We start from the raw sequence: 24,129 nt of genomic DNA on the forward strand, positions 1-24,129 counted from the left end.
GTGTGCATATAATTTAGAAAGTGTTGGCAGTGAATGGGCATCTTACAATGGGTCAGTTGTTTCGCCCTGCTCTACAAAGTAAGAGACTAAGAATTAAAGATTGATCCATGCATTTGGTCCATGCATTGATTTGTTCCTTCCTTGCCCAATACATTTAGTTTATTCACTCAGGTGAATAAACCTAGGTGCAACACCAAGTACTTTCTTGTGGACCCACACGACCTTTTTTTTTACACAGTATTACACATCTCGGGACAAAACTACACATTACTAGAGATGTATGGCTGACAACAAAACATGTAAAAACAGGACAGATCCTACTATTAGGCAGAGTGAGGCCTCATACAGCAGATCCTGGAAGAACAGCAGCAACAGTTTGTTCCCCATTCTCCTGAGCATTTCCTACAAAGATGTTTTTCCCCACTCTTAAAGGAGGGCAAGTCTCACAACTTGTCCTCCATTCTCTAAACTAGTCCGATGTTGACAGGTATAGTGGAAGATGCTTTGCAGGTATCTCCACTATGTGGTTATAGCAGTGATAGCCTTTTAAGTGTCATGGCTTCATCCTACAGTATCCTGCTAGAGAAAGCTCTGGAGCTCTAGTTCAGGGGAGAAAACTGTTGCTTTCCAGTACAGAATTTTGCATACCATGCCAAAGTGCAAATCTTACACTTCTGTAGGATGCAGTCATCAGTATCAAACTGATATAACTGTGCAGTGTGGACACATTCTATTTCATTGCCAGTGTTTACCAGGCTGTTCAGTTGGGTTTCATGGAAAGTGGTAGCGGGTGGGGTGGGATGTACCATGTTGTCTTTTGCATCAGCTAGAAAAATGTGTGATGTGATGTGAGTAGTCAGAATTTCTCTGACCTCCACAAACAACAATCAGTGAAGCTGAGGGAAGGGCATAGGATTAGGTTGCAGCTGCTTGAATCACAGGTGACATTGGAACACACATTCACTGAGTTCTGAGCTTTACTTTATCAGGGTAGTGAGTAGATGTTCAAGTCGTGTTCCACCTCACTTTAAAAATGTTAGATTTGACTTCAGCTTGAGTTTAGTGTTGTGAACTTAACTTCTGTGTTGCAAACATTCTACAGATAATTTATACAAGCATTTGTATGTTCTTGGCATGCTAAAATACTGGATGTTTATCATTCCATCACCAATGGTTGTAAATTTGGATAGTGATATACTGTGTTGACTATAAGAAGCTCACTGTATGACATCCATATTAATGTGTCTCTGTTTCCTTTGTTTTTTTCTAGACACTGATTAGAATTAGATGTTAACTGTAGAGAATACTTAACAGTCTGGTGCAAGGCTGACATGAAATCCATGCTGAAGAAAACTGACGTGCTGCCAGTTAATATTGTTCCCCACCTGCATCTCCTGTAAGAACTGTAAAATATTGGTAGCACATCACATAGGATGATGGTAACATTGAAATGACTGCAGAAATCTCCATGCAATCTCTCGAATTGCCAAGTGGATTTTTAATGAATGATGTAAAGAAAAGAGCACCGTTTCTAAAGAAAGCTACTTCAGTTCTGAAATGAAATAAAGCTGAATGTTTTGTTGCATAAAGCATTCCCTGCCAATTGTGATGTCTAGTGTTCAATACCAGTCAGAACCTTTTGTCTGCAATCCTATCCTGTTGAATATCTTCTGCACAGTTATATGAGGGTTGTATCAAGTTGCATAGACAACAGTATCAAGTTGCATAGACAATGATTGCTGCAGCTTACTCAGTACAAAGCATATTCTTCATGCCACAAAGGACCACTTGTACCCGAGACTCTCAGAAAAGTGGAAGAGATGGAATGGAAGAACTGCCGTCTCTAAATGTAATGCTATTTTTTTTACTCTATTGCTCTGTTTGGGCACTTCCCCTCATCTAATTCCTAATCAGATTAGGCAGAGAGCAGGTCTACTGACTTCTCATGGTGGACCTTATAACACAAATAATAATAATAATAATATGACTTATTTATAGCCTGACTCTTCACAGGGAATCAAGGCGAGTTACAACATATAAAAACAATGTGTTACATATCAAATCCAATTAAAATTTATCACCCTCCCAACCTCCCATCCCAAATTATAAAACAAAATTAAATAAATGACAATATAAAACGTTATAATGATAAAATCAACAGAGTTGGGGAAAAGAGGAAAGGACTCTATAGTAGGAGAGAGAAGATGCTATTGTGCTTAAGGAGGGGAGGCTAATTTGGAAAGGCCTGCCAGAAGAGATCTGTTTTAGACCTCTAGGTTGGTGGGGGAAAGCCTGCTGTAGTTATGTTCACTGTCAATGTGATTAGAAGACTGCAAGTAGTAGGAAATTGTCACACAAGAAATCCAAAACAGGATTTTCCTCTTCTTGAAAAGTTGCAGGAGAAGCCCTGGTTGGATACAGGCTCCCTATTGCCTGGGCTCCCAGCTGTGCAGTAAGATCTGTTCCAGATGGTTACAGTCTGTGTCTATTCTGGCACAGGTTACCTGTGCGATAATCTCCATAAAGCCTGGTAGTTGTGTGCCTTCAAGTCATTTCCAATTTAGGATGAACCTAAGACAAACATATCACAAGGTTTTCATGGCAAGAGTCGTTCAAAGGGGGTTTACCTTTGCCTTCCTCTGAGGTGGAGAAAGTATTTTTTTTCTTTTAATAATCTTTATTGAAAGTTTTATAAAAATTACATCAAACAAACAAACATACATCACAACATAGACAAATTAAAACATATTACCATCAACGCCAACAGCAAAACGAAAAACAGTTTGACTTCCTAGGAAGAGGGGGGACATGTTTCTGTCATACTATTAATCCTAATACATTTAAGCAATATATGTATAGACGTTTCATACAAGCTTAATGTAATAATAAACTAACTTAAACATCTGTTTTTTTCTATAAGGTTGCATCTGGGCTTTGATTACATATATATCTATATTTTATTCAACATAAATGTAACTATCTTATTTACCAAACATAGTTAGAGATTAAATTTTCTTTTTTCATATATACCATAAGAGGATTCCAAACTTTTTGTTTTGTTCCAGTCCAGGTTTTTCATTAAACATGTGAGTTTGTCCATTTCCATGTAGTCCAGAAGCTTCATGAACCAGTCCTCCCATGCTAAGTTTTGTCTATCTTTCCAATGTAAAGCATAAAGTAATCTTGCCGCTGAAATCATATAAAATAACAATTTCCCATGTGTTTTTTCCAAATTCACATTCATTATCATGTTTAATAAGTACATTTTGGGATCTAAAAGGAATTTTGCTTTCAAAATCAGTTGGATTTTCTGATGTATCATATTCCAGAATTTTTTTTGCATAGCTGCAAAACCACCACATGTGAATAAAGGACCCTGGGGTATTATTACATTTCCAGCATGTCGGATTTAAATTTTTGTATATTTTGGCAAGTATCGAGGGGGTTAGATGCCATCTGTATTGCATCTTATAATAATTTTCCCTAATGGTAATAGATGATGTATATTTCAATCTTATATTCCAATTTTTTCCCCACTGTTCTAAAGGGATTGTTTCTCCCAAATCTTGAGCCCATTTTACCATCATTGGTTTAATCGTCTCTTCATGCATGTCAAGCTTTGACAAAAATTTATACAGTCTAGAAATCCTTCCCACCGGCTTACCAAAGATAATCTTATCAAATTCCGAAGCTTCAGGGTTAAATCCAATCGTTTTTTTATCTAGGGTAAATCTCTCTTTCAGCTGTCTAAATAAAAACCAATTAACTAAAAATCCCTCCTTCACCAAATCATACCACCCTGAACACGCCTGATCTCGTCTGAGGTGGAGAAAGTATGACTTGCCCAAGGTTACCCAATGGGTGGGTTTCCATGGCAGAGTGGAGATTTGAACCCTGGTCAATCAAATGATTACACAATGCTAGCTCAAGAGCTGTGTAGTTCCTGTCAAAATAGCCCACTGTTTTGAGGCGGTGGGAGAGATCCTTAAGCTCTTAAGCCCTGCTCCAACCGGAGGTCACTCCTGCTAGGCCATGACATCACCAGCAGGTTGCATGACCCTAATGAGGCCAACCTAGGCATCAATTGGAAATTGACCAATTGGCCAGTTTTGCCTTTGTGGGTCGTAGGGATCTAAAACCTCTTCCCGTTGGCCTGTGGTGATGAAGTGAGTTCATAGAGTGGTCACATGACCGACTCAGGTGTTGGGGAGATGTGAAAAATAGTAAAATTGTAATTAGTATTTGCAAGTAGAAGGTGAGCAACAACAACTCCCACACCACCACCACCTACACACAGGATCTAGGAGAGAGGGTAAGAAAGGCCTACTGTAATACTCATGTATAAATCTAGAAATTTTTGTCAAAAAATCAGCCCAAAAAACCTGGGTCAACTTATCCATGGGTCAAAGTAAGTATCCATAATTTTGGCAGCCAAATCTATCCTCGACTTATAGCTCAGTTTGATTTATAGTTGAGTACATACTGTAGTCTTCTTTGCTAAAAACATAAGAAATAGAATTACTTACATGTTCTGAAGGTTTCATAACATCTCATGATGATAGGTTCTGTAACATGGTCTCTTCAATCACAGAGGAGAAAGAACAGCAGACTACCAAATGGAGCGTGAACAAACTCAAACTAACTGCAGATTACTGATGCAGGCTAAACTCCCAGAGAGAGTAGTATGCAAACTCTCAATTGCTGGGTTTACACTTAAAGGCTTGCTAGGGTTGGTAACATCCAAATGTCTTGCCCTGCTACTTTTACACAATTAGGGTTCCATCCAGGATGGGAAATCTGTGAGATTTGCTGTCTCCTGCAAAAAAAAAATTTTTTAAAAAAATTCACTTGCTCTTTTTGTTCTAGTTATTAAGAAGTTTTCAAATGTTGATAAGAAACAAGCTGGGGGGGGGGGGGAGGCTTCCCCTATTTGTAACCAGCCAAAATGAATAGGGACAGCATGAGGAAGACCATATTATAACTGCCAGCTGTAGAGAATCTATTAGTTACATTTTGTTTTGCATTTGACTTTTTAAAAAATGTTTCCATTCCAAATCTGAAGAAATATGAAAATTTTGATAAATTCTGATCCAAAGCAAGTATATGCTTAGAGTTGAGACCATCAGAGAGGATGCGGTGAATTTAGCATTCTGTGGAGATTTGACACTGTAAATCCTGATCACTTTGGTTATGAATTGGAGATAGACCATGAATGTATCCACACTGCAGAAACACTTTGTCATTACTTTAATTGCCATGACAATATCACAGAGAATCCTGGGATTTGTAGTTCGGTGAGGCACCAGACCTCTCAGACAGACTTCTCCTTCTCCAGACTAAAAATCGCAGGATAGAGCCATGGCAGTTACAGTTAGGGTTGCCATAACCCGGCAGCCCCCGTGCCAATCACGGTTTCGGGGGGCCCCTCCCGGTCCCGGTCCGGTTTGGGCCCCCCACCCGTGCCTTGTTCCCGGTTTGGCCATTGCCGCTGCTGCTAATGCGGCTGTTGCGGCGCCAACCCACCTCCTCCTCTGGCTCCGCCTTCCTCCTCTTCCTCGGTGGCAGAAGCTCCACCACCACCACGCCCCCACTGTGAGGGCTCGCGCGCTGCCCAGGCCTCAGCAGGGGGCAGTGGCAGCGCGCGCGCCTGCCCCGCTTTCCTCCGCGCGCACGAGCCTGCCCCCGCTTTCCTCCGCGCGCGCGCCTGCCCCATTTCCCTTCCTCCCGCGCCAACCATCATAAGGAGGAGGAGGGGGGAGAGGAGGAGGAGGAGGAAGCAGGAAGGAGCCGGAGGAAGGGTGCCTGAAGGCCAGGGCAGAATTGGGCCAGAGGAGGAGGAGGAGGAGGAGGAAAGCTGAGTCAGTGGCCATTAGGTTTGCCTTGGTATTTTGGGGTTTTTAAATTATATTTAAAAATATAAAATACTTATTTTATTTTATTTTATTAATTTTTATTATTGCTTTTTATTTTTTATTTTATTAATTTTTATTATTGCTTGTTTTTGTTTTATTTTATTAATTTTTATTATTGCTTGTTTTTTATTTTATTACATTAATTTTTATTATCAAATATATACACCCCTGCCTTGTTTTTTATTTATTTTTTATTATTAAATGTATGCAAGTGCATTTTTTGTGTATTTATGGTGCTTTGAATGCTAACAAGTCTGCCTTTCTTGGCCAATTATAGTGGTGGTGATGATGATGATGATGGTGGTGATATTGATATCAACAAGCCTCTGAGGAACGGCCATTGTAACTTGCTGTGATTTTTACAAACTCATGCGCAGTGAAGAAAAACCACCGTCCCTTGCCCAAGTACACACTTCTGAGAAGTACAGTTGAACCCAGAGGGCAAGTCCATTTCTGCCATCTGTCTAGGAATAATGCCAAAATGTCCTCCATTTTGATCATGCCTAAAAACATGCATTTATATTAACATTTTTAAAACAAAAACTCAATTTTTTTGCGTGTCCTCCATTTTTATAAAATGTGTCCTACATTTGTCCTACATTTGTCCCTGTTTGGAGGTCCTGACTTATGGCAACCCTGGTTACAGTGGTACCAAATTGTTTCAGTTCTGTAGTGTGGACACACTCCAACTCCTCTGCAGCAATACAAGTTAACTATTATTGTACATGAGCCAGTCACAGAAACAGTGATTTGCTTGTAGGAGGCCTGATTTTCTGAATCTAAAGCCTCAATCAATATTAATGTAATAGACTCCTAAAACCCATGTAAAGTAATCTGATTTTGTTTAAAAGTGAATATGATTTTAATGGTCATTTAGCATGGTCGGTATCTTGTAGGACAAGGTTAGGAATAAGTCAGATATACTCAGGGGCATCCCTAAGCAGTGTCAGGTGTGCAGACTGCAACAGGTGACACCCTAAGGTATTTTTTAACACTACTGTTTCCCAAACATTGGCTTTTGGGTAGAAATGAGCTCTGACATTCACCTGCATCCCTTTAAAATGCTGGAGATGGTGTGAGTGAGGTAAAGCTCAGTTGGGAGGATAAAATAGAGGGCTCAGGGTTTTTTTTTAAAGTTAAAATTTACATTCCAGTGATAAGGATGATAATATGGCCAAACTACATGCTACATATAAATGTGTACAGTATGTGCATAACTCCCTCACTGACCTGTTGAAGAGAAAATTCATTTCTAGATAGCTTGATCAAAAGATGTTAGTTTGTTGTTTCTCCTCTTAATATGGCCATGTATAAACACATGGGAATCAGAGACCTATGTCCAAGTTACAGTTTACAGGTATGTTATAGCACTAAGCAGAGGAGCAGAGTAATTCTTCCCTAACTCATTATAAGATGGGAGATGTGGCATGTTTGACCCTCCAGATATAGTGGGATGCCCTTCAGCCTCCATCTTGAGGGGGAGAGAGGCAGGCTGGCTCCGCCAGGCCCGCCTGGAAGAAGACAAGCCTTGCCTTCAGCCTCCATCTTGAGGGGGAGAGAGGCAGGCTGGCTCCGCCAGGCCCGCCTGGAAGAAGACAAGCCTTGCCTTCAGCCTCCATCTTGAGGGGGAGAGAGGCAGGCTGGCTCCGCCAGGCCCGCCTGGAAGAAGACAAGCCTTGCCTTCAGCCTCCATCTTGAGGGGGAGAGAGGCAGGCTGGCTCCGCCAGGCCCGCCTGGAAGAAGACAAGACCTCCCTTCAGCCTCCATCTTGAGGGGGAGAGAGGCAGGCTGGCTCCGCCAGGCCCGCCTGGAAGAAGACAAGACCTCCCTTCAGCCTCCATCTTGAGGGGGAGAGAGGCAGGCTGGCTCCGCCAGGCCCGCCTGGAAGAAGACAAGACCTCCCTTCAGCCTCCATCTTGAGGGGGAGAGAGGCAGGCTGGCTCCGCCAGGCCCGCCTGGAAGAAGACAAGACCTCCCTTCAGCCTCCATCTTGAGGGGGAGAGAGGCAGGCTGGCTCCGCCAGGCCCGCCTGGAAGAAGACAAGACCTCCCTTCAGCCTCCATCTTGAGGGGGAGAGAGGCAGGCTGGCTCCGCCAGGCCCGCCTGGAAGAAGACAAGACCTCCCTTCAGCCTCCATCTTGAGGGGGAGAGAGGCAGGCTGGCTCCGCCAGGCCCGCCTGGAAGAAGACAAGACCTCCCTTCAGCCTCCATCTTGAGGGGGAGAGAGGCAGGCTGGCTCCGCCAGGCCCGCCTGGAAGAAGACAAGCCTTGCCTTCAGCCTCCATCTTGAGGGGGAGAGAGGCAGGCTGGCTCCGCCAGGCCCGCCTGGAAGAAGACAAGCCTTGCCTTCAGCCTCCATCTTGAGGGGGAGAGAGGCAGGCTGGCTCCGCCAGGCCCGCCTGGAAGAAGACAAGCCTTGCCTTCAGCCTCCATCTTGAGGGGGAGAGAGGCAGGCTGGCTCCGCCAGGCCCGCCTGGAAGAAGACAAGCCTTGCCTTCAGCCTCCATCTTGAGGGGGAGAGAGGCAGGCTAGCTCCGCCAGGCCCGCCTGGAAGAAGACAAGCCTTGCCTTCAGCCTCCATCTTGAGGGGGAGAGAGGCAGGCTAGCTCCGCCAGGCCCGCCTGGAAGAAGACAAGCCTTGCCTTCAGCCTCCATCTTGAGGGGGAGAGAGGCAGGCTAGCTCCGCCAGGCCCGCCTGGAAGAAGACAAGCCTTGCCTTCAGCCTCCATCTTGAGGGAGAGAGAGGCAGGCTAGCTCCGCCAGGCCCGCCTGGAAGAAGACAAGCCTTGCCTTCAGCCTCCATCTTGAGGGAGAGAGAGGCAGGCTAGCTCCACCAGGCCCGCCTGGAAGAAGAAAAGACCTCCCTTCAGCCACCTTCTTGAGGGAGAGAGATTGTATTGTATTGCATTTTTGTTCTGTACACCGCTATGATCATTGCGGAATAGCGGTCTATAAATAAAATGTATTATTATTATTATTATTATTATTATTATTATTATTATTATTATGCTAAGCTCCATCAGCTTAGCAAGACAGTATGGCAAAAGTCACATTTGACATTGTAGCCCAACAACATTCAGGTTTATCACTTCTGTGCAAAAACATATGTGAGAGGATGTTGGTTGGGAAGATTATGGGGCTGGTTTTCTTCATTTTCTCCTTCCTTCCTTCCTGGCTTGTATGACCCCATTTCCTATTTTTAGCCCCCACATGATTGGGAGAAAATGTGAAAAACGCTCCTGCTCATGAAACAGAGGTCTTGGATTTGTACTGACTCCACTTCACAAGATAACCTCCACACCCCAAAAGCTTTTTCTTCCTTCCTTCCTTCCCTTTGTCCCCAACCACAGATTTATTTATTTATTTATTTTTTGCTCTGGAAAGGAGAGCTCTTCCTATCATGTATAATGGGCCCTTGGTATCAATTGAGGTTTGGTTCCAGGACCTCTCTGTGGATACCAAAATCCATGGATGCCCAAGTCCCATTTAATACAATGACATTGTAAAATGATGTCCTTTATATCAAATGCAGACAGCAAGGTTTGCTTTTTGGAATTTATATTTTATTTTGAATATTTTCAATCTGTGGATGCTTGACTCCATAGATAAAAAAAATCCTGTGGATATGGACAGCCAACTTTAATCTTCACCCTTCCTCCCACTTTTAGCAGCAGAGATTCCAGAGAAAGTGACCAGCTGGCCTCTCTGCTTACCTTTCTACCAGTGCTACTGTGGAAGTGGAAAGGAATGAAAATTTGGGAGTTGAGTGTGTTTTTCAAGAGAGCTCATGAGAGCAGGAACGGGGGGGGGGGGGGGGACTCCAGAAGCTAGCTTCACATGCATGGCTGCAGAGATGCCTGCAGAATTCCCTGCCTTGTTTGTCAGCTAATGTGTCTAATGAAAAGGAAGATGGATGGAGCTGTAGCTTATTTTTGGGCTTTCTTCAACTCTATCTCCTACAAGACTTGTGAACAAATGTTGAGTCTCTGATATGAAGGTTTACTGTCTAATAGCATGGTGTCACAAATCTCCATCCCTCTCAATTCCCTCCCCTGAGAAGTGTCCCAAATGGCCTTTATTTGCTGACCCCCCTCAATGACCTATGTTTGAGTTTAATAATTCTTGTGGCCCTAAGCAAGTGTGTGAATAACACAGGCAGAAGATTAAGCCAGCGTCTAATAACAGCAGGTGCTCTCAGCTCAAGTCTATCCCCTGTATGAGAATAGGAACTGCATTATCGATGATGACTTTGATTAAAGTGGGATTATTGTTGCTCACCTTAGGGGTGCAATAAATGTCAAGGAAGACTGAATAGGCTGCATAAAAGTCAATAAGAAGGTTCTCTCCCTTTGTCAGATAATCCAAATTATTTTGTTAATATCAAAATTGAAGTTATTAAAATGCCACTTATTAAACTAGCAATCAGTGTCCAGGATGACTGATTGATCTTCTTTTCATCATTCTTAGTTAGAATTATGAAAAGATCACAGTTTAGAAATGAATTAATAACAAATGACCCAGTAGACCAGAAGAATATCATTGCAGGGGATGAAATAACATCTGTGCTTTATTACTAACAGTTTGCAGCAACTATTTCAGTTATTCTGGAATTAATTTCCTTCCTTCCTTCCTTCCTTCCTTCCTTCCTTCCTTCCTTCCTTCCTTCCTCTGTTGCCCAGGCAGATTTCCAGCTTATGGTTTCTCTAGAGGGGATTTGCCATTGCCATCCTCTGAAGCTGAGAGAGTGTGATTTGCTCAAGGTCACCCTTCTTACTTATGTATTTATAGAATGATTCAATTTGCATTGGGAACTTAGGGGCTATACATACTAGCGGGAAAGGCTGGCCTGGGAGCAGAGTAGAAGCATGGCATCCACATGATGCATGCCCTGACTCTGTCCCCAGGCCAGCATGATGCCGCGCACCGCACTACACAGCACACAGCATCATAGCGCTCCTTTGGCACTGTGCCTACATGACACAGTGCCAAAAGAACACAGAAAAGCCACGCCAGCGGCTTCAGTGCCCTTTCCGGGACGCAAAAAGGAGCAGCTCCTTTTTGTGCCACAGAAATAGGGGCCACGGCATATAGTTGCCACAGCCCCGATCTGATGCTAAAAGGGGCGGTCTGTTGAGCCCCTTAGTGTGCTTGCATTCCTCCCTTGAACTTTGCAATATGACAGACTTTTGTTTTTCATACAAATTTTATATAATAAAAGAACACACAGAGAGAACTATTGTTAGAATACAATCATTTTTTTTTAAATTTTAATTTACAAACCATTCGTGAAATCCTCACATCATTCTACATCGTCTACCACAAATAAATAAATAATTAAATAAACATTTGACAATATTGAAAAGGGAATATATATAACTAGAAAAGAGATGAAATAGAGAGAAATATAAAAGGAGAAAAGAGAAGGAAGAAAAAGAAAAAAAATTTGCAGGAAGAAAAAAAGACAAAAAACCCCCAAGAAACCCTTCACCTCTTACAATTAAAACATTTTAAACATACATACACTCACAGATTCTTGTATGTTTTTTCCAATATATAAATCACTTCCAGGATAATTGTTTACTTTCGTTTCCCATAGTCTTATTCTACTCCCTATTCCCTTTATTAACTTTCTAGTCATGCTCTAATATTTTTTTTTTTTTTAAATATATTTTTATGTGGTACATCATATCAACAAACATCAGAACCACGAAACGGAACAAAGAAAGACAAACAAACATAATATCAACATCAACAAATTACCAGTTAACAATTTCCTATTCTAAAACACATATAACATAAAACAGACCTTCCTATTGCCTGAATTCTTCTTGTTCTTGTTCAAAAATATAGCTGTTTCATCTATTTTCCTAACTTTCTGTTAACTTTACACTTCTATTGTCTTTATTCAAATAAATAACACATAATGTAGTTGCTATACATATCTCAAATATTTTCTATGTCCGTTTTGATAAGTCACTTATAGCTTTGTTTTAACACATTATCTATACCTTCTTTTAGCTAAGTCTGTGTGTGTAAGGTTTTCGCTCTTCCCCTCTTATTTCGTTTAGTATTACTTCTCTTGCTATAGTTCTTTTAAGCCTTTGTATTTACAGCATTCTATTTGCCACCTTTTATTGTTCATTTAAGACCTTGTTGTATCTCTTTTTCCAACTCCAGGTCTAGTTTCTCTTCTTTTCTTATATCACTGGAAGTCCTTGCCATCTTATCTTTAGAAAGGAGTATATTGGTTCCCATTCCTTTCTTACACTGTCTTCTGATTTCCACTTTCCCCCCTTTGACATCACATCATATTCTGCTGTTACATATACTTTACATAGCCATTCATCAATATTTGGGACTGTATTGGATTTCCAGTGTTTAGCAAAGACAATTCTAGCACATGTTAATAGATGAAATAGTAATTTGCCATGATTCCTTCTTAACTGACTATCAATCATCCCTAACAATATTGTTTCTGGTTGGAAGTTTAATGGTAGTCCTAGTTCTTTTGTTATTATATTATATATTTCGATCCAAATTTTTTTGGTTACTTTGCATTCCCACCATATATGATAGTATGTCCCTGGGTTGTGGGCGCATTTCCAACAGTTAGGTTGGGACTTTTTATACATCAAGGATAGTTTCTGAGGTGAGAGATGCCATCTGTAGATCATTTTATATGAGTTCTCTTTTAAATCTTGATTTATTGTATATTTCATATTTCTTCCCCACAACTCCTCCCACTTTTCGTATTCTATACTATGTCCAACATGTTGGGCCCATCTCACCATACTATCTTTTATAACCTCTTCTTCCGTGTCCCATTTCAGTAATAATTTGTAACATTTCGAAATCAGTTTCTCTTTTCCTTTTTTCATTATCTCGTCCCATTCTGTCTTTTCCTTCTGTATGCCCTCTAGTTTTTTGTCTATTTGGAATCTTTCCCTTATTTGTCTATATAGGTAAGCAACTAATATTTTATAGTTGCTTCTTCTATTTTGCTGCCTTTCATTACCTTCTACATTCTAGTGTGTCTGTATATACCGTACATTCAATATATTATACATTTTTACTCAGTTAACTCAGAAAAGATAATAGTGATACAAAGTAAATATCCTTCTTTTATCACACTCAATATTTTTTCTATTTTATTCTCTAATATCCCATTTTCATATATGTTTACTCTTGACTATTTATATAAATACTGTTATCTATCATTGCCCTGTCGAGTGTAAACTTGCATTATCCTATTAATCTTCTTATTTTTGAGCAATCACGAATATATCGGTTATTACTAGAATACAATCATTTTTTGAGGCAGATTGTGAAATAACATCTTCACAGGTCTTCAATAACCCAGGGGCACCAACCATACATTTATGAGCAGAAGCCCTCTTCAGACCTGGATGTTTCATGTGGCAAGGCTGAGAATCTATGGAGCACCATGGGCATGGAGACTACAGGTTGAGCTAGCCTGTGTGACTTCACTTCCTAATTTTAATCCCCATATGATTGGAGAGCCAGTGTGGTATAGTGGTACGAGTGTTGGACTAAGATTCTGGTGATCAGGGCTCGATTCCCTGCTTGAACATATTATTATTATTATTATTATTATTATTATTATTATTATTATTATTATTTAAAAATAATAAATTATTATTATTTTAAAAATAATAAATTATTATTATTATGGGAGTTGGAGTTTATTGTGGGGTCCTTGGCTTGAGGCTATGGAATTCTGGGATTTGGAGTTTGTTGCTTCCCCCAACCACCGATGGCCCCCTCCGTTGCTCCCATCTCTCCCCCCAGCCTCCTGTTTCATTCCCTTCATCCCTGTCAGCTACATCCAAACATGCCCTTCGTTCTTGAAGGAGCACCGGAAGCAAATGGAGCAAAATTACAGCGCAGCATAATGGGAAATGTGGGACCTTGGAGATTTGGGGGAGTGTACCAGGACAGAAGCAGAGTTGCATTCCACACCAGACCAATTCGTAGTGAAACTGAAGTGAGCTTAGAAGTAATTTTTGTGAATTCGCTTGTTACCAAATTCACCAAAATGAGGAGTCACTTTGGATTGACTGTGGAAGCATCTCGGAACAACCCCCCCCCCCCCCATAGAAAGCAATCACGTAAGACAATACATCATGTTTTAGCATGAATTTGCATGTTTGGACCCGCAGTCATGTTGGAACAGAGCTGCAAACCCTCCACATGATAAGGCCCGCTGATATAAAATCAGTGTTACGTGCTCTAATCACTTTGTCTTCACAAGCAGCCAGGCAGCTGTATCCCACATTTACCAAAACGTCTGAATTTTATCATAATGGGTTGAATAGTGCATCCTGCAATGAAGGATGCATCAGCACTGCAGAAATAATCCAGTTCGACACCACTATCATGGTTTAATACTATGGAATTCTGGGATTTGTAGTTTCATGAAACATTTACCCTTCTCCTTCAGAGAGTTCTGGTGCCCCAACAAACAACAAAACCCAGAGTTCCATAGCATTGAGCCATGGCAGTTAAAGTGGTGTCAAACTGAATTATTTCTACTGTGCAAATGCAGCCTAGGAAGTATGGGCATTTTTTCAGTATTCTCATGTGCGTCAGGATATAATGGCACAAGTTGAAACCAAGCCCAGTACTGATCTTGTCAAAGATAGACCCATGAAATGTCAAAAGACATTTTATGCATAATGGTCATGGGCCGAAACTGGTTTGTTTTCAGAAAGATGTTTTATATATGAGCAGAGGCTCATGGGTCATTTTTTCAGCTCCAACTATCTTAAAGCATTTGCGTTCATTTTTCAGTGTTCATATCCCTGCCTCACGTGAGACTCAAGGTTCTCCCACCCCAGTCTTGTGTAAACAAGACATTTTATAGCATCTCTGACTGCTGGTTAAAGTACAAATGTTTTCCACTTTGCACAGAATATTAGGTTTCCAGTTTCTGTCTAGACCTCTTGCTGAATCACGAGGAGTTTTGACCCACATTTTTGACAGACAAAGAGATCTCCTGCGAATCAGTGAAGTCTAGTCAGAAAATTAATTTTAAAAAATCTACTAGGATTCCTGAGAATGGGGATGAACAGCCATATATTGATCCGATGTTGCTTTGCAATCATGCTTTGCATGGAGGAATTAGTTTCCTCTAGAAATGTTTTTCTGCAAAAAGACTATTCTGTAGATGGGGACTATTCTAGAAGAGACAGACTCAAAAGAATCATCCCCAGAAGTTACTGTAGACTGCGAGGTTGCTGTTCCGGAAGAGACGATGGCTGCACACTTCACTACTATTCCAGAAATGCCACATGCTATTGTGACAGTTTCTGTACTTCAGGTCCTGCTGACTCTGTTGACTGCTGCCCTGATTTCTGGACTGTTTGCCACCAGCGTCCTACACGGCACCCTGCGTCCAAGCACATAGGACCGTCTTCATTACAGCAAGCGGGTGAGTGTTAAACAGATGAACTGGGTGCATTGATACAAAATGTGAGTCTTCGTCTGGCTGTGATTGGCTCAGTGTTATAACTTATTTCAAAAACTTGATCGGTCAAAGAAACCTGGGAAAAACTGGCTTTTGGAGATGTCACAAATAGCTCAAACTATGAATGTGCATAAAAGAAAGGAAAATAAAATAAAAGAAAAAAAGGAGAGTTCACATGTGAGCAGTCTTCAAATGGTGCTTCAGGACTTTTTGTTCCTCTTTTCCCTTTTGCACTATGCAGCAGTGCACCCCCTTAAATCTTTTCCACCAGGAATATTTATTTGGATGGTGGGTACAGACAACAGCAAGGAAGATGAGGAATTTGTTGTGTGCACCAATTTGAAATGGCTTCCCGTTTTCTAACAAGGCCCATCGTGAAGTTTCTGGCACAATGAAACCAAGTTTTAGCTCCATATTTCATTTTCTGTTGCCCTTATCTTCAACCAGAAACAAAAAGTTATTTCAAACCTTGAAAAGCTTTGCATAGCAATAACTTCTCATTCGCAGCACAGGAAGGCTTTGCATGTGTGTTTAGCCAATCAGTAGAGTCCCTCATTTATGACTGATATTTGACATTTGATAGCTGTCCTCTCCAGTCTTCTTTCTATTCCCTGAGTCAATATTACTCCACAGAAAAATCTAGCTTTTGCAAGGGGAAAGCCTAGTCAAAGTCTGTTTTGCAGAGTTCCTTCCAAAGACTGCACACCAAGCAACAGAACCATTGAAGTGAAGGAGGACGGGTACAAAAAAGTAGGGCAAAAGCTGTATTGAATAAATCAGTGATTAAGCTCCATAGAGTCTGTTGCTCTTCATTTCTTTTTTGATGTAACAATACAATGCTAGATGACCAGAAAAAAAATCAAGTTCCATTTCATAAGGGGATATTAGAATGCTGTGAGCCAGAGCAGTGTAGTGGTTTGAAGGCTGGACTATGACTCAGGAGACCAGGGTTCAAATTCTGGCTCTGCTCTATAAACCCACTGGGTGACTTTAGGTAGGACACTCTCTCTCAGCCTCAAAGGATGACAATGCCAAACTCCTGAAGAAGCTTGCCAAGAAAACCCCATGAAAGGTTCACCTTAAGGTTGGAAGTTGGAAACGACTTCAAGGCACATCACCATCATCACCACCACAGAAAGCTGCAGCTGTCCAATGTGGCAAGAAATGAGCCATCCTCATCACTGTCACCTTTTCTTCACCCTACCTTGCATCTCTCCCTACAGCACGGCCCCTGCTAACACCTTCTCTCTTGTTTCATCCTCCCTTGCCTTGTAGCAACAGTGGCACCACTGCCTTCATCTGCCTGCTTACTGGCCCTCTGTATTTGCAGCTTCATGCAGTTGCTTTTTCTCTTAGGATGTTATCAGACAAGGGAAATTGGAAGTATAATCCAATGGCAATCCGAATGCAATCATGGGCTTTCACGTTATTGTGTGATAGACTACCACACGCAATTTCGGGCAATGGCAAGCTATTTTCGGGCAATGGGAAGTGAGTTCTAACGCAATCCGAATTCACATAAATTTGCTGAACTATTGAATTCATGTGAATAAGTTCTGGCCCCACTTTCTTTTCATTTGAAATTAAGAGGAATTCCTCCCGTGTGATAAACTCCTTAGAAACAGGCGGACAGGAATATGAAGTGAGGTGTGGGAAGAGGAGGTGGGAGGTGCTGTCAGAGCTTCAAGGGAGGAAAACATGCCACAGCAAGAAGGTGAGGAAAGATGTAGAGAAGGGAGGAGGATAGGAGATGCAACTGGCAGGTGCAAGTGAAAGAGCAAGGAGATGCAGCAAAGAGGGAAAGGAAAGGGAGATGCCCAAGTAGCAGAGTACAAAAGACAAAGGGAAGGAGATGTGGCAAAAGTGTGAGATAAGGTCAGAGGTGCTTTTGCAGAGCAAGGGAGGGAAGAATTGTAAGAAAGCATAAGGTGAGGTGAGAGAAAGGAAAACAGGGAAGAGAGGCTGAGAGGTCCAGTAGGAGAGTGAAAGGAGTAAGATGAGGCCAAGGGCAAGCAAATGAAGCACAGTATGTAAGTTTGTCCTTATTTTCCTCTGCCCCTCCCGCTGTGAATCAGAGTAATTCTCAGGGAATTCCTCTGGTATTTTCATAGGTCTCTACCTGTTTGCTATCAGTGAGGCAAAATAAATAAATAGATAAATAACAAAGTGATCTGATCAGAATAGCATTAGAAGTCATTCTGCACTACTTCTATGCAAACCATGCAAAATAACAACAACCCCACTCTCACACCTGGGAAGTACATGACCACTTAATCTGTTGTTGTTAACTGCTCTCGAGTCAACCATGACACATGGCAACTCTGTGATTGAATAATTTCCAGGACTCCCCATCATCCACTGCTCTGCATAGGTCCTATAAATTCATCCCTGTGAGCAACCTGATTGAGTCTATACATCTTCTCTTCCTGCTGCCTTCTACCTTCCAACAACCCCATGAAGTAGGTTTGCTGAGAAGTAGTGATAACTCAGAGAGTCAGCATCTTGTTGTGCTTTGAGCATTGGACTCCTAGCAGCCTTGAGTCCCAGCCTGAAGAATAAAATGATTGATCAATTGACTCTGGAGATCAGGATTCAATTCCCTGCTTGGCCATGTAAACCTTTAGAGGAGTAACTTTCTTCTTATCAGTTTGTTTTTGTGTAAAAAAATTTTTTATTCTGAAAAAAATATTAGTCTTCAACCATTGATTGTGAACTGTGATATTCAAAACAAATGCAACAATGTAAAAGTGGAAGCAGTAATTCTTATTTTGCTAACAGAAGGGCATTAAAAGACATGTAAAAGCAAAAGTCTGTTCACACTTCAAGCATCATTGGCACACTTTCCTCCAGCTGGCAACCTGACAAGAAGCTTTGCCTGCCAAGAGAAGCCCACAGAGAGTATTAAAGTATCCTTTCCTCTCTGTCCAGGTCGTCCTTTGTAGAATAATTTGTATGGAGCAAGGGATGAATTGCTGGCTCCTCTCCTCTTTATGGCAGTAAGCTGAGGACACAAGCCAATAAAACCATGTATAGATTGCAGTGAAACTTTTTGTGTGAAATACCTTCTACAGTACTTGAAAAAGACAATAATTATGCCAAAACAGGACTGTGAAAATCTCTCCATCTTCCTTCCCTCTGAAACATGCCTGCATTTGCTTCCCTTTCTTCTTTCATAATTGCATTGCAAGAAACCTGGCCCTTTCACACTACACAGATATAGTGCTGCGATTCCACTTGAAGTGCTTTGACCACATTTTACGGTATCCCGGGGTTTGCAATTTGGGGAGGGGCATTCAGATTTCTCTGCCAGATAACTTTAATGTTTCTTCAAACTTCAAATCCCAAGATTCCATAAAGTGTTGCCATGGCAGCTAAAGTGGAATCACAGAACTATAACTGTGTAGTGCGAAAGAGACCTGCATGGAAATTCATTCAGATTTTGTTGTGCATTTTTCTCAGTGTATGCACTTTTTAAGGCATTTGTTTTGAAGTGCATTGGACTACGACTCTGGAGACCATGGTTCAAATCCCCACTCAGCCATGGAAACCTTGGTGACCTTGGGCAAGTCACACTCTCTCATCCTCAAAGACAAAGGCAACCTGTCCGTGAACATATCTTGCCATGAAATCCCGTATGTTGGAATGACTTGAACACACTTCACAACAACAATAACAAACTTGTTTTTGTGATCATATTCCTCGTTGATTAAAGCATACTTCTGTATATTTTTCAAAGGTATCAGCTTTATGAACTGCACCTTTTTTGCAGATAGTTCAAAGGGATAGTTCATAATATTTTATGTTTTAATTTAATTTAATTTATAGTCCACCTTTCTCTCAACATGTTGGGTCACATCATAGATTAAAAGAAAAGGCAGCTAAAATGATGACAATTAAAAAATGATAGCCAAAAATGCAAATGGTTTTGAATTAGTGCTGCTTTAATAGGATATTTATTTATTGTTTATAAAACTTTTTATTATAATCATAATTTTAGACTTAAATGTTTTATAAACAATAAATAAATAAATAAAATATCCTATTAAAGCAGCACTAATTCAAAACAGTTTAAATAATTTAAAACATAATATAAGAGTAAGAATAAAAAACTTATCTTTATTAAAAGACTTTTCTGGAACACCTTAATGGTGAAAAGAAAGCAAGGAGGACTGTGGAAAGTGAGGTGCTTCGAATTTCTTTCCAAAGACAGGAGTTTATTTCCAATGACAAAAGATATGTGCATGCGTTCATTAATAACCTTGCAGACGATGAATGGGATAAATTCATTGATAAAACAGAAAACATGCAGGGATAGTTGTGTTGGCCATTGAACAGATGCAAACAAAAATCCATCAGTGATACCTTTATTGGCCAATTGAAATGCATAATATACTTATTGCAAGCTTTCAAAGCTCCATGGGCTTCCTCATCAGGCAAGATGTTACAAACCAAACAGGAATAAAAACAATTTGAGATATTAGTCAGATGCCTGTATGTTGTTTCAGTCCTTAGTAAAGATGGTATACTGGGGAGGATATATTTTGTGTAGGCAGGCTCCTCCACAGTGAGGTATAGATTTCTAAGTAGCAAAGTAGTAGAATCATAGAATCAAATTAGGAGAAAACAAATGAAGCAGTAATTTCCAATTTATTAATTACAATTTTGCAAGAAGGGGTGTCTTAGGCAAGTAGGCACACCTGTCCCAAGTTTTACACAATATTTATGAGACATTTTTTGCTGCAGTTTTCTTTCTCTCAGTTTTCATTGGCTGATGCACAAACCTCTAGAAACTCCCATTACATGTGTACTTTCCACCTCTACTTCATACAATGCATGTTCATTTAAATTAGTCATTATAGATTCATGGGCATATTATTAATATTCATAACCCTCATTAGGCATGCTCAGAAGAGAAAATCCCTTGAATTTTAGTTTACCTTTTAGAAAAAATGAAATCTATTGCAATTAACTATAGCTTGAGCTTGTGATTTCCCCCCACAAAGTCTCCCTCCTCTTTATTTATCTCATTGGCCTTGTCTGTCAGCTGAAAAGAATGTCTGTTGCTTTGAAGTTTGTACACCCAAAACTGTTACAGTTTTAGTGCTAGCTGTTCTTTTATCCTAAACTAAAAATATATTGGATCTGTATTCTTGGCATGCTATTAAAATATGTTTTGCAAGGGTTGTGAAGATTATAAAAGGTACCCATCTTATTATCTGGGGCCTGAAGCCCAAACACTCTTTACAGGGGATGTGTGTGTGGTGTGCATTTTAAAAACCATTCCTGTCTTTTATATTATGGGGCCTATCTAAAGTCTAAACTCTTAATTTTATTTTTATTAGCTTCACATATACACACACATATAAATCAATATATGAACATAGGCCCTTATCACACGAGCAAAATCTGAAGTTATCCCAGAGTCAGTGTGAAGGCAACGCAGGGGCAATCATGGGGTTTCAGTCAGGGGCCATCTTAAACACAATTGGGGGTCATTCCAGGGTTAGGTAAATCCTCTTTCCCTCCGAATTTACCTAACCCGGGCCATATGGCAATAGGGAGATTTTCAACGTCTAGGAAATTTAATATCCATTTGCATCTCAGCAGGGACCCCTCTTTTGCAATCCAGTATATCTGCATATCAGTGAGGTCACAAGCTTCTTTGTAGGCATCAGTCTCCATGGTTTTTGTTTGTTTTGTTTTTGCATCTGTCTCCATGTTTTTGCAACAGGGAAACATGAAGTGTGGCCTGTGCACTGGGACCTCCAACCAAGATAAAACAATTTTATCATCACACTAGATCCCCATTTTGCTAGACCAGGGGTAGGCAACCTGCGGCCCGTGGGCCGGATGCGGCCCGGCGAGGCCTTGGGACCGGCCCCAGCCCGGTCCTGCCGCCGATTGCCGCCGGGGCCTTTGGCGTATCGCACGAGGGGCATGGTGGGGCAATTGTCTATAGACACCTCAGAAACATGCATTTATATTAACATTTTTTAAAAAATCAGCAAATTTTTTCGCGTGTCCTCCATTTTTTTATTTAAAAGTGCCCTCCATTTGAAAATTTTGTCCTACATTTATCCCGGTTTATTTATTTATTTATTTAATGTTTTAAAAATTATTTAATTATTTATTTTTTGGCTTCGGCCCCCCAGTTGTCTGAGGGACAGCAACCCGGCCCCCGGCTCAAAAGGGTTGCCTACCCCTGTGCTAGACAATCACACTAGATCTCCATTTCATGCGTCGTTGTTGCTATTGTTGTTGTGTGTCTTCAAGTAATTTCCAGCTTATGGCAATCAATGGTTACCTTACATACTCCATTATAAGTTGACCTCAGGTATAAGTCGAGGATAGGTTTGGGGGCCAAAATGATGGATTTTGATATGAACTTTTCATAAGTACAGGATAAAACCCAGGGGCATGTAGCAAAGGAAAACAATGCCAATGAACTTAAAAAGTTTGAGCAGGCATAACTGTTTGTGTTCACCCTAAAAGCACAAGAGTAGACAGGGCTCAGTGCTTCCAGGACAGATGACACTCTTGCCTTTGACTAGGGGATGGTTCCTTTTTTTTTTTTTAAAGAAAAAGGAAGTAAGAGTTAAAGTACAGTACTTATATTGACCTGTAGATAAGTTCACTTGGGTTTTGGGGGTCTAGACTTAAAAATGAGTATATACAGTAAACCATTACAGCATGCTGGCATGTTTACAGATATCTAAAAATGCATACATGCTTTACTTAAAAGAAGTGCACAATATAAAATCTTAAGAGAAGTGAAAATATGTAATGACCAAATCTTCGTAAAAATGTGCATAATCATACTGGACGTACACTGACTTCTCAACAGTTTATACAAGGACCATTGTGAGAATACATTCTGGAAGTCTTTCTGGACCTATATGGAAATGACTCATTTATGGATTATATTTACCAATGAAGAAAATTAAATATTCTATTTGGCATGAAACAGAGGAGAAATGTCTTTCTCTGCCTTCAGTGTATTATGAACCATCAATGACATCCCTAATAGCAAGCAAATTACTGTCTTCTTTTAAAATTTTGTTGGCAGGTTGCTTCAAAGATGGGCAGCATCATGGAGAAGGAGCCATATTTAAAGACAACTGCAACTCCTGGTAATGACCCGGAATGAAAAACAAGCAGGACATCTATTAAGATGGGTGATATAATCAGATAACCTTCCTTCTGAATTGATAAGAATCTGAGTTGACCCTTGAGAAGGTTTGCCAGTCTGAATTACTACAAAATGGTAGTACATATTGGAACAATAAAGGGTGCCAACATCTTTGTTTGTTGGCTGGTTTGTGACTGTGCCATTGTGCTGGCACAGTCTCTAAATGATTTCATCTTTGGTGTTTTGTTTGTCTGTTTAATATCCCACTTTTATCCTATGTTGGACCGAAGATGGCTTACACATTAAAACATTAACAAATGTTAAAGCAATATAACTAAAGCTATCAGTAATATAATTTTTTAAAAAAGCACTAAACAAACCACTTAAAAACATTAATTTAGAACAGTTAAAATATGTTAAAACTTTTTTCACATTAAAAATAAGCTAACCTGATGCAGTACTCCATCCAATTAAGAGCTGAAGCCATGTTTAAATAGCAAAGAGGGGCCAAGTGAAGCTCTCTTGGGAGTGAATTCCATGAGAGACTTGACTGGCCTCTTCCCTGATCCCATATAAAACCCACTGGGTTTTATGTGAAGATATCTGGGGAGTGTAAGGGGCTGTGCTTCTTGCATCACTAAATACAGGATGAATTCATGCAGTCATATAGGACTTATCACATGAGCACTTACTGCTGCCAAAACATTGCCCAAATGTTGCAGAAGCATGAAAGTGGGATCATCCGTCACACTTCTAAAATGTAATTGAGGCTTCCCTCTTTCCTTCCATTGCTGAAGCGTTCACGGGGAAGCCTCTGAGAAGTCATTTTTGAATAACGGAAAAATCCATTATTCAAAAATGGCTTCTCCAAGGCTTCCTCACGAACGCTTCAGTGACGGAAGGAAAGTGGGAAGCCTCAATTACATTAGAGAAGCACGACGGATGATCCCACCTCCGGTGCTTCTGCAATGTTTGGGCAACATTTTGGCAGCGGTAAGTGCCTTGTGTGATAAGGTCCACAGACTTCTCATACTCTCAAATGCTCCCCTACAGATTTTTCTTTTGTACCATATAAGCTTGTATTAAGTCATCTTGATTATTCACACTTGTGTTTTGTAAGTTTCACAGAGCATCACTTTTCAGAGGTTTTTATTTTTTATTTTAACATGATTGTGACTTTCAGTTCACTTTGTACCTAACCCAATTTGATGTCTATTCATTGGAAAGACATCCAAAATGGTTACATGCATATGTGTTCCCAGGGGGGTGGGTGGGTTGGTGTGGGGTTGAGCCCTAAAATTGTTGTTCTCATAGATAGTTAGAAGGCAGCTCAAGTTACTTTCAACAAGACAACTGATGTCTTTTAAATAAAGGCAGAGGTGGAGAGGAGGGAGAAGAGAGGAGAAAGGAATTTGTAAATGAGGTGACACTCACAGCAGAGCTCCAGGAAGGTCATGCCCACCGTGAGATCATGTTGGCATGGAAACAAAAAAAACATGAATTCTGGGACTGTGAAACACATAGAAACTAGGAGAAAATGGGAACAATTTAAGTTATTGCTTTTCTTAGAATTAGAAAAAAGTATGACTCATGTCAGGAAT

General features: G+C 40.6%; 2 protein-coding genes across 7 annotated transcripts in view; both read left to right on the forward strand.

Annotated features, from left to right (window-relative positions):
- Positions 1-1,581, forward strand: part of MLIP (muscular LMNA interacting protein) — a 66,128-nt gene extending 64,547 nt beyond the window's left edge. For 3 of the 6 annotated variants that reach the window (XM_089531135.1, XM_089531136.1, XM_089531134.1), the window contains one exon: positions 1,271-1,580. The gene's annotated coding sequence lies outside the window, so the exon portion shown is untranslated. Of the gene's footprint in view, positions 1-1,270 lie in introns of all 6 variants that reach the window. The other 3 variants (XM_089531133.1, XM_089531131.1, XM_089531137.1) reach the window with 2 other exon arrangements.
- A 13,409-nt stretch (positions 1,582-14,990) lies between these two features.
- TINAG (tubulointerstitial nephritis antigen) overlaps positions 14,991-24,129 on the forward strand; it is a 59,176-nt gene continuing 50,037 nt past the window's right edge. Inside the window, exons 1-2 of the mRNA XM_089531138.1 lie at positions 14,991-15,363; positions 22,466-22,529. Coding sequence (XP_089387264.1) covers positions 14,991-15,363; positions 22,466-22,529 — 437 coding nt within the window. The remainder of the gene's footprint in view (positions 15,364-22,465; positions 22,530-24,129) is intronic.

Source organism: Sceloporus occidentalis, unplaced genomic scaffold (assembly GCF_023333645.1).
Source record: "Sceloporus occidentalis isolate IW3139 unplaced genomic scaffold, rSceOcc1.0.p SCAF_6, whole genome shotgun sequence".
Lineage (NCBI taxonomy): Eukaryota > Metazoa > Chordata > Lepidosauria > Squamata > Phrynosomatidae > Sceloporus > Sceloporus occidentalis.